Raw genomic sequence first — 12,034 nt, 5'->3', positions numbered from 1 at the left:
GGAGTGCGATCGGCCGCAGCGGTGCCGCTCTGTTCTTTTGCAGGTTCTTGAGGTGGATCGCGACGAAGGACGGAGGTAGAAACGGTGCACACGTCGATCCAAGTTTGACGAGGTAAGTTCCAACGTTCTGGTCAACAGGCAGGATCAATTATCAAAATTGTCCTCACATGAAAATACAATTAAAAAGAGAGAGAAAAGACAAAATTGAAATGTCTCTTTATTTCTTTTATTTCGGTAGCTGAGAAAATATAATTGAATGTGAGGAGAACATAAATCTCATAAATATAAAAGAAGAAGATAATAGGTAGGACAAAAAATTGTTAGAAAAGTGAGACTTTGAGAGAGAGAGAGAGAGGAAAACATTGTTTCATTGTTTTAGTACATTAGTAAATATAGATGTTATTAAGAAACACGAATTTTGAGAAACATCTCTCCTCTCTTGGGAGAACCAAAAAGAAATTACTCATAACTTTTTTATATTTTCCACAATGACTCATTAATTCGGTTGTTTAGCCTTTGCCCTATCGATTATTAGGGGGGAAAATACAATAAAATGTATTAGTTATATTAAATATTACAATTTTAAATAAAAGAGTATATTTTAATTCATTAACGACTACTTAAAGATATTAGATAACAAAAAAATGGATTAATTATACACGATTGCATAATGATTTCATACTTAAAATATGCATGAATTTTTTTATTAATCTAATTTTTTGGATCATTAAAATTTTTATGTGTTGCTAACAAATTCAGTTTGAAAAAACAATTATTTTTGGTGAAATGAAAAAACTATTAAACTTGTGGTTGAAATGCCTATAAATGTCTGTCCTGGGACCCTGTATTTTATTTTAAGTGTTTTAATAATATACGGAGATTTTTTTTGTGTGTGTTTGTTTAGTCTGTTAATGTTAAAAATAAGTACCCTTTTTGTTTTTTAAGAAACAAAATCTATCTACCTCTTAAATTAGTGATTTTTTTTTAAAAAAAGTACTTAATTTAAGTTTAAATTATGATTTAAAAAAATAATTAATTTTTCATGTACGGTAACTCTATCACGATGGAGGTGTTGAGTCGAACTTAGAATAATAACCTATCCGAATTAACTATTAACCCAAATTATTGTGGGTTTGTATGAACGTTTGATACAAACTATATACAAGAGATATTGAAAATGCTTAAGTCCGCAAATATTCTACTAGAGTAATATCATTTAAGAGATGCAAAAATCTCTGGAAAATAAATACTAGTTCTGAGAGAATGAAAATATAATTTCGTGCAACAATAAAAATATGAAGTTGATTTTGAAAATTCATTTCAAACTCTGCAAATGTAAATACATACATATTTAACAAATAATTCTGACAGTGTACACCGAACATGCATATCGGGTTCACTAAATATCATTAAAGAGACAAACATTGCAAAGTTCCATGTTCACAGACCAAGTAAAGGAGAAGAATTGTGTTATTATACTCGTTACACAGAAACTCGTTCATACACCAAACATGAATACTTTATAACAGATTTTATTGTCTTTATGTTTGAGCTTAGTTGAGGAAAATCCAGATGAGAAAACATCAATACTTTTATTATTGCCAACTGAGGCATTCAGAGTGATATGGGAGCACCAAATAAGTTGTAAGAAATTACACACACTGAGAAGAGAGACAGATTACACACACAACAAATAAATCATCAGCCGAATACATCCGTTGATGAAGTTGGTGCCAGCTGCAGAGAAAGTGCATTCCAGTCCACAGCATCACCGCAGTGCTTGTCTTTTGTTTTGGAAACTGGTAGATGGAGTGGACCAACACCAGAGGTTTCTGTTATAGACACCTTTCCAGCAGCAACTGCCTTGAGCCTGTATCTCTCTGCCCTTGAACCAATTACTTGGCCTAACACTGATGCTGCAATAGTAAATGCCATAGCTGATTTAGGCATCAAGACAGACTTCCTCAGCAGTGCTATGAATGGAACAGCTGCATGGACTGCAGTAAACCATGCTGGTGAAAATTTCTTAGTATGTTCTCTCCATATACCCAAGGGAACATTAGCCGCCATGCCCAGCATTCCAATCACAAGAACCTTTGTAGGCAGGGACTGAGGGCGGAGGTTCTTAGCAAATGCGGTGCGTGCTATGGCTGCCCGGGCTGCAACTACGGCTGGTGGGCACTTGTATTTCATGCCTGGAGGAGGCTGAATAACCTTTGCAACAAGTGGAAGGACGTTACTAACTGCACGATATGACTTTGCAATTGGGCAGTTCCCATTTTGCAACCAATCGTTGCCTGCCTCATGCTTTGAACCATCCTGAAATCAGTTAAAATGCACATCAGAGACATTGAAAAAGTAATCTAATTTGTGACTCAAATTTGTACTATTTTTAAATATTTCAAAACAAATATCACGGTTATTCTCTTCAACCACAGGATTTTGTAACCCTCCCCATCCCGTTTCAGGAAATGGAAAATGAAAATATGAAGTTAGGAGCCAAAACTTGTGATTCATGACTGCAAAACCCTGACTAAAAATTCTTTAAGGAAATTGTCTTTCTAGTAAATATGACAGCTGATTGAATGTAATGTATACCTTTGAAGATTTGGATTTTCTTTTCTGGTTGTTCCACTTCTCAGAAAATGAATCAAAACTGAAAGGCCCACCAAATCCAAATGATGACAAACTAATAGTTGCTGCCTTAGCAGCTAAAGGATTGAATTGGGATTTGGGAGGCTCTGACTGTACTTTCTTCTCTGAATGACGAAAAGATCTGTCCGATAAAGGTACTACACCATCACTCCCGTGGAAAAGCCTAAATGCCAAATCAAAATTGGGGCCATCTTCAAAAATTGGACCTTTAGCTCCACGAACCTGAGTAAGAGGTGGGAATTTTGTAAGTGTGAAGGTTTCTAACAATAACAACAGAATAGGTAAATGGTGTGCTTGAAAGATCAAGACCTAGCATTCAATATTGCATTATAATATTTTAATTTATAAGGAACAGACACCCGGCAAAGAAACATAAACTTTTGTTCAAACCCAAATCTTTTGGCCTGATTCAGCAGATAGATCTAAGAAGAGCAAGTTATGACAGGAATCTTAAGCATTCCCAGTAAACAAGGTCAGATCTGCTCAATGGATCTAAGAAGTAATATAATAGGCATCATTCTCAATAAAACATGGTATAGGACAGCAAAACCCATACATGCAGGATAAAGTAAAAGACAATATGAGAATTATGTCAACTATGGAGGAAAACTTACAGGCATTGGTAAAGCCAAAGGTGTAGAGAATGAGAAGTTAGTAGGCTCATTGATGTTCCTCAAGAATGGACATCTAAGCATAGAGTCCTCATTTATGTCTCTAGAAAAGAAGTCCATTCTCCTGCTTCAAATCTAAATACCTGCAAAATGAGAGAAGACATACATAAGAATACTTTGTGTATTAATGACTAAGAGTCACAAAATGGGAGGATTCAGTGAGTTCGATCCTAAGAATTCTGAAACACAAAATTAAATGAACCCTGGAGACTACAAAAAAGGTTAAAACCTTCAAAATCACACTAAACTTCTGAAATATCCACCAAAGGAAACCAATGATATGTCCACACACCCTCAAAGTTAACATCAGGATTGAAAACCTAACACAACACTAAATCCTTATGATACCATGGAGAAACAACAAATGATTTCAATCTTCTTCTTCTCATGATTTTTGCAGTCCAGGTAAAGAGAAAATCTACATTAAATATCAACTACTACATATTTAAGCAAGTTGAGGATTCCCACTCCCCAGCTTGCATTGATTCACAACCCCAGTGCATCAGATTTATCCGACATCTTTAGCATCCCCAAAAGTCAACTCAAGGCAAATCCAATGAAGTTCTATGATTCAACCTCCTCACCACAATCCATCTTAAAAAATTGCTCAAACAAACAAAAACCCGAGCATGATAACTCAAACCCATAGAAAAAGTCGCCTGATTATTCAGAAAAAAGATGAAAAATCGAAACTTTCCGACAATCGTACCTCACAACAACAAAAAAACAATATAAAGAGGGGAAAAAAAGTAGGGTCCGAATCCCCCAAATCAAAGATGAAAATTTTGATCCAAATTTCCTCACCCCAGAAACTCAGAAAGAATGAGCAGCAGCAGCAGCAACACAAAATAAAATAAAATAAAAATTAAAGATAAAAAAAGGAGAAAAAACCTAAAGCATCAATTATGGGAATAATACCTTTGGGGGATTGCAAGAGACACACGCCAATTCAGAATGGAGAAAGGAAGAAAAGAATGGAAAGAAGGAGTTAGGTGAAAGAGATTGAAAATGTTAATGCCCAATAGTGCACAAGGAAAAATAAAAGAAGAACTAGTTTTGTTTCTCTCTCTTCTTCTCCTCTTCCAAAAATTATTATTGCAATTTGATGTCTGCAGAATAATAACAATAAGATTAAGAGAAGAGAGTATGCATTAAATAAATTGAGTCAATTATGGCTGTGGTGTCCACACGCCATCACAATAGAAACTACCAAAGTTGAATTTTTATGCATGCATACATCGTTTTTTCCTTTGCTTTTAAATTTTTAATTAGGTGGAAAATATATATTAATATTTTCAGATTTTAATATATTTATTTATTCAACAACCTATCTTTTTATCATTCATAGTGCTGGTAAGGGAAATTTTGCATATATAGATTAAATCATATTGAGCATAATTTACTTGTTAAAGGTAATATATATTAATAAATAATTTATGATATCAAATATCTTTATCATCAACTAGTCTTATCTAAATTATCATCATCCTATTAACTGCTTACCATTAATTTATTTCTTAAGAAAAATATTTCAAAAAGCGAAAAATAAAATAAGGTTGAGAGAATATCTTCCAGAATAAAATATGATTCAGATTTAAATTGTGATATTATTACTAATTCAAGAGTGGGATTTTAACCTTCCCTGGTATATTTTAATATTTAATATTTTTCTTCTTTCATTGTTGAAATATATTTTTTTTATAATTTGTATTTTAGGCATTACTCGTGCAACTAATTAAAAAAATCTCTCAACTATTTCAATCTCTCATCTTATTAAACACCTGTTATTTTTAATACACAATGTCTTATTTCTATCTCTAAATTAAATTTTAATATTTTTAAAAAACATCAATAAATTAAAAATAACTCTATATCATAATTTATATGATTCACTATCCATTGTATTTTTTTGAAAAAATATTTCTTGTATAGAAACTTGAACTTATCATTCAATGCATTGACTGGTTAATAAATTTGGTTTGGTTTGGTTTGGTGAATTCTCTAACCATGATTAAGGGTTGGTTAAGGTTGGACTTGGTATTGTGGTTTTGGTTGGACACACTTATGTGATTTCATCAAAAAATAATATTTAATTATATATTCTCTTCACTTTACATTTTTTTTCCTATTTCAATTTATTTGTTTGGTTGGACGCATAAGCACATAGAAAAGTAGTTTAACTCTGTTCATATGTCACAATCATTCTATTTTTTTCAATTATATTTTGACAGGTTTTTCATTTAAATATGGAATTGTGGGTTTTACTAATACACTTTTTATGGTGTTTGTTTCCGATTTTAGAAGTTATTTCTTATATAAATAATTAGCGGAAACATATTTTATTTGCGCACACGTGTCCATATTTCTATTAATGTTTTTAAATATATAAAAAATAAATAATGTTGTAAATATAAAAATGGAAGATTATATAGTTATTCTTGGATTAAGGAATGAGAATATATTTTTAGACTGAGAGATTGTAAATTTTATTGGATAAAAAATTATTTTAATTAGATAAAATAGTATAATAAATGAGACAAAAGGTAGTTAAAAGAATAGTATCTCTTCCTATTGTTAATAATATAATAAAACGACTTGCTCATCAATTTTAGAATGTATAATTTTTTTTTTCAATTTTAAAATGCATCAGTTTTAAAACATTTCTTTAATTCATTTGTTATTTCAAAAAGGATAAAAACACTAATTTTTCTTGTTAAATTCTATTAGTTTGCACCTTGTTCTACTAGTATTATTTTTTTTTAAAGCAATTATTTTTCACCACATCTTAGGACTCTAAATTTAAACATTTATTCTGGCACAAATTTTGACACTTTTTTATTGGTGAGGTAAGGATTTGAATGTTGTTACTTTATATTGTAATAAATATAAAGTAACTCTGTTTATTGCTGTAAAAAATAATTATCTTTAACTAAACTCAAATTCTGTTGAAACTTTCACAAATTTTGTTGAAACTTTCATTATTCAGTTATAACATAATATCCAAAATTTTCCTCAAAATGCCTTCAAGAAGAAAAATAATCTTTCTTAGTCGTTTACAAATTGATTAGCTAAACTTTTCAGCATATGAAACTTATGAGGAAAATATATGATTTTATCTAATAATGATGAAATATCCATAATCATAATGATAGAATACAAATTTTTTTTAATCTCTTATTAAAAAATTTAATCTCACTTTAGGATAGATATTTATTCTCTCATTTATATGTTATTTCTTTTATATAGAGAATGAGAGAAAAAGTTTTTTAATAGAGATAATGAATAATTAATATTTGTCACAATTTCCAATATACCTTGAAAATACTATCTTCAATTTTTTATATTAAATTTCATAGTATTCAAGAGAGATATATTAATTAAAGATGAATTTCTAACAATTTATACCTATTTTGTTAAAACTTCAAAATGACAATATTAAAAAATATTTTTAAATTCTTAATACATTATATAAGATGAATAATAAGTTTGTATAATTAAAACTAATTGTGTTGTGGTGAATTGGACATTTTTTTAAAAATTATGTAAAATCAATTATATTTTAAATATTGTGAAAAAATAACTTTAAATAACTTCACAAATAAATATTCATTTGAATAATATTTAAATTATGGGATTGAAATGGTTATTCTAAAAACTAAATTAAATCTAATTACTAAATATATTTACTAAAAAAAATATTTTAACCCTATTATTCAATAACTTCATATCATGTTTTTTTTATCAGTGCTAGCAGAAAAAATTATAGAAATTAAAAAATATTTTATAAATATATTTTTTAAGTTGTAATTTTAAATTACTTCTATTGTAATATAATAAATTAAATATTTATGATTAAATTATGGAAAAGACTACTTATATTTTCACGAAAATAATATTGTTTGAGTCATATATCAGCATTATAAATGAAAAGATCTCCCCTATAATTTAGTTTAGTTATATATTTAACACCAATAAAGTTTAGACTGTAACCTCATAATTTACGTATAACTATTACAATAAAAGTTCTACCAGTCTCTATACAAATTTGGAGTTTTTCAAAACATTCCTAATACATTATTAGGATTTATAAAAATACAAATATTTACATATCCACAACTCAAAATAGGACTCTGAAACCTCTAAAGCTCTCCTGCACCTGTATGGTCATATGCTCGTGTACATAGTACAGTCATCGCAGTTCAAACACAGCAAGAAAAGCAAGGGTAAGCTAGTGAAAATAGAATTTTATAATATACACAATTAAATCAAAAGAGAAAACCAAATTACATGATCAATTTATCAAATTATTCAAATTTCTTCAAATCTCAACAATAAACAATCACATAGATCTCACATGGATCTACACATCCAGAATATTCAACAAACAACGTCTTCCGGAAGACCCGTATTAAGTAAGTCCTACCAGAGACTAATACCTGATCCAAAGATTACCAGCGAATCCAACCGAAAGGATCAGGGTAAGTTCAATACAATCCAAGTTGTGCATCTCATATGTTACGGTGTGCATGAACTCCCCCATCAGCTTCTCATCACCTGATATATTAGTCTATGTGACTTAGATCAATACTCTGTTACCACATAGGCATCAATACTTAATACACAGCAAACATCAGTCCATACATTATCCCAAATGTATGAATTCAATTCCATACCATTCCGTCATACAATATCATTTCAAAAAGTTATCCACAATATTCAAAAGTCTATTTGACATAAAAAAATAACACTTTAATACTAAATCATCAAAACCTAATATTTCCACAAATTTAAATAATATATAAACAAACAACCCAATATATATAACACACAACATCACTGCAAGAAAAAATTGAATATTGGGACCACGTCCCTTCTGCATTCAGATCTTCTATCCTAGGGTGCTTTAAAAATTAAATTTAGCTTCCCTTATCTCAATTGTTTGCTTTCCAAGCAACTTGTAGAATTTTATTCCCCACCGTTTGGAAAAGCTTCAAGATTTACGGGCCTAATGCAAATTATCCAAACAGAACAAAAATTCAGTGTATAATAGAATAAGTTGAGAGGATTAAACTTCTCAACTGACCCCACCAAGATTGATGATTAAATCCTAAGAAAAAACACAGAACAAAGGATATTTAGAGTAAAAATGAACTTACTCTGTTTAAAAATCTGATAGGGTAGAAATGTTTCCTAACTTCTCAGCTACAGCGTGGTATGATCAAATTCTAAAATAGATGAAGTTTGGGAGAGAAAATTAGGAGAGAGGGAGAGAAGAGAATATGAAGAGAAAGAGAGAAAGAAGAAAAATGGTACGGTGGGAAGAATGTTTCTGTTGGTTTAAAAAAAAAGGCACGTTGTTACACAGACACTCCTCTTAAATATCGTGTTCGTGTTGGACAGAGAACACCAATAAAGTTCGCAATATTGTATAAATTTTTTAGTATAATTATAAAAATAAAGAACAAATATTTTTGAACCAGCTATGAAAAACATATTTCTGCTAAAAAAATTGAAACATACTTATACACATAAATTTTTATTGTCAATTTATATAATTCATAATTATATAATATATAAATTTGTGTCCTGCATATCCGTATCCACATCCATATCCGTATTAGTGTCTATGTTATATAGGTTAATACTCGACAATAATTTAAATATTTTTTTATATATTATTAATGCGACCTGCTTTTATATTATTTATTAAAATAAAAAAATAATAGTACTTTCACAAAACTAATAAAAAACTATTTGTAATGTCCAGTTATTTTTAGCGTATAAGTAATCTATATTTATTTTTATAAGTTTAAAATATAATCTATAATAAAATAGAATATGTACATTAAAATCGACAATTCTATTATTTATTGCAAATAGGAAAATGACACTCTATGCTTATTTATATTTTAACAAAAAAAATTAATAACATTAATTACGTAAAAGAAAATAATGGGTGATTACTTGATTGAAATGTGTGTAGATACTTTTAGTATTTAAATAAATTGTTTCAATTTCTTTAATTTTGAAATATAATTGAAGATAAAATAAAAATATAAAATACATACTATGAAAATCACTTTATATGAAATGTGTAAACTTTCTATAATTTTAAATACAGTTAAGGTAAAACAAAGAATATAAAATGTCTACATTAAAATGGAAAATCCTATTATATGTTATAAATCTAAATGAAAGATAACTTTAAATAATTAACATTAATTTTATTTTAATTAATTATTTGTTTTCAAGTTCTATAAGATTAATGTTTCTTAAAAGATGTATAAAATCATTTTGAATAACTTCATAAATAAATATTCTAATGATTCCTTTTTAAATTTATGAGGTTGAAATTTTTATACTAAACACTAATTTAAATACCAATACATATATAGTCAATCATATAAAAGATTACTTAAAATGTATTATTATTATATTGGTATCTTTTTTCATTGAATATTTTACGTTAATATCATCTAATGTTCCACATGTATTTAGTTTTTATTTAAATTTGATTGATAAGTTACCCGTTCAACTAACTATAATATAAAAATAGAAAAGTGGCTAATGACAGTTTGTATGAACAAATAAAGAAAGTAAGAATAACAGCTGTTTCCAACCACTCAAAAAGAGATCTGCCTCGTGGAAATCGTCACATTTCTAAAACAACTCTTTTATTTATATACACACATTTATAAAATTATATAAAACTTTAAGAATTTCTTTTTAATTCACAACTGAATCTAGGAATTTATTTTTAAGACAATATTATCATCCATATCTCAGTTACTATTATTTTATTTCTTCTACTATATTATCATATGACATTTATATATAATATAATAAGCTACATAATTGTATGAGTTTTCTTAGGTTTTATGCATTGTTTAACTCATTTTTTAAGACAAACACGAGCAGTAAAATGTTTAAACCATATTTGTAATTATTATTTTATCTAAATATTTTGTTTTTAAATTAATTATTTATAATTTAACTTATTTAATAAACTAACCCAAAATATATAGTCTCACGCACGAGCTTCTATCTATCACTCTCGGCGTGAGGGGTGTGTTAGAGATCCCACATCGACTAGAGATGAGAGCCTTTCATAATATATAAGTGGGTGCAAACCTTACCCCATTGAACCGGTTTTATGGGATTGAGTTAGGCTTAAAGTCCACTTTCGTAACAACATTTTTTAATTTTTGGAGACACATTTGTCAAATAACCTAGTTATTTTTATCAAATTCATGTCAAAGTGACAATCATATTGAAATATAAGTGCAATGTTCAATATGGTATATTTAACCATTTTAGCATGTAATAACAGTAATAAAAAGTCAGTTAAAATTGTTTTTTTTAATATTTTTATACTCAATATATAAATTATATTCCTCATTATGCTGTATGGTGAATGCCACATGTGAGTATTTTATAATTTATTTACATGGTTAAATACTAATATAAGAAAGTAAGGATTCCCAGAATAAAAAAAAGTAGACAATGATAGGATATTTCTTATTAAGACTTCTTAATGAAACACCCATTAGGCCATTCTATTATGTACTCGTGAAAGTACACCCCATATAAATTAAAGTTAAAATTTTACCTTGAGATTTGAATTCTGGAACACAAGAGTATTCTACAATACATTATTTTTTATTTTTTTTCAATTTGTTTCACATGTTAGTTAAGGGTATTTGTTTTGAAAAAAAAAATAGTTAAGAGGTTATGTCACATTTTTACAAATAAATAATATATATAAATAAATAATTTAGATTTATTTTATATAAATAATATTTTGCTTTAAATGAACATGGATATATAATTACTTTTTAAATAAGTAGAGATATGAATCTCACTTATTAGGAGTTTCTCCCTCAAGTATCACATTATGTGATTCAATATTATATAAACACATCTTGTCATCCATATTAAGATGATTTAGACTTCTTATGACAATCATCGTTCTAATAAGTCATTTGAGATGATATTCATATTTTTAGGATATATTCAACTCAAATGTACTCACATTACCATTTGCTAGAAATTGTATTGCAACAATTTGAATAGAAAGTCTCCTCCACCATTTGAAGGAGGTGTAGTCATTGTTATTGATGATCGATGTTTGCACTTTGTCAAACACCTTGTTACTAGTTTGACATCATCAGCATGCACAATCAAATACATATCCTAATTCAAATCAGTGTCACATGTATATACTTTCTAGGAATCGATAGAATATGTATTGCCGCATCATTGTCCACATAATCTGGACGATGACAAGACATGACTAACATCATATAAGGAACAACCTTATTCTTGTTTCATGACTTTGTTATTTTATTTAATAATTTAAATAACTAATGACTTTGTTATTTTATTTAATAATTTAAATAACTAATATCATTTCAATGAATGCATGATATTAAGGAGGATCTCCGATATCATACAATACATGATTGACTATAGAGATGTGTACTCCAACAACATAATGCATTCTAATTAGCCCTGACATCATAAATGAAAGGATTGTTTACACCAAATGTCGAATGGAACAGGCTTTTGTATTTTAAAATTAAAAAAAATATATTGTACAATAACTTTTAATTCTTAATGAGATATTATGCTAGATTGTGACAAAAGTATTATGCGCTTATTTTATATGAATATTGTTATAATTAAAAAAATAATTTTGTACTAGGCGA

The 12,034-nt window shown here is 28.3% G+C and overlaps 1 protein-coding gene across 2 annotated transcripts; it reads right to left on the bottom strand.

Annotated features, from left to right (window-relative positions):
- Window positions 1–1,573: 1,573 nt before the first annotated feature.
- LOC137829751 (uncharacterized) lies at window positions 1,574–4,557 on the bottom strand. Of its 2 annotated transcripts, none has more exons than XM_068636649.1 (4): window positions 4,245–4,557; window positions 3,270–3,409; window positions 2,599–2,877; window positions 1,574–2,319 (listed from the first exon to the last, which is right to left on the bottom strand). In XM_068636649.1, exons 2-4 carry the CDS (start codon window positions 3,384–3,386, stop codon window positions 1,702–1,704), a joined length of 1,014 nt encoding a protein of 337 aa, XP_068492750.1. In that variant the 5' UTR covers window positions 3,387–3,409; window positions 4,245–4,557; the 3' UTR covers window positions 1,574–1,701. The 2 variants fall into 2 exon arrangements, with proteins under 2 accessions (XP_068492750.1, XP_068492752.1); XM_068636651.2 differs by lacking the exon at window positions 4,245–4,557 and adding an exon at window positions 4,131–4,222.
- Window positions 4,558–12,034: the final 7,477 nt, after the last annotated feature.

Source organism: Phaseolus vulgaris, chromosome 7 (genome assembly GCF_051622355.1).
Source record: "Phaseolus vulgaris cultivar YP4 chromosome 7, ASM5162235v1, whole genome shotgun sequence".
Taxonomy (NCBI): domain Eukaryota; kingdom Viridiplantae; phylum Streptophyta; class Magnoliopsida; order Fabales; family Fabaceae; genus Phaseolus; species Phaseolus vulgaris.
This window is presented reverse-complemented; position numbering and strand designations above follow the sequence as displayed.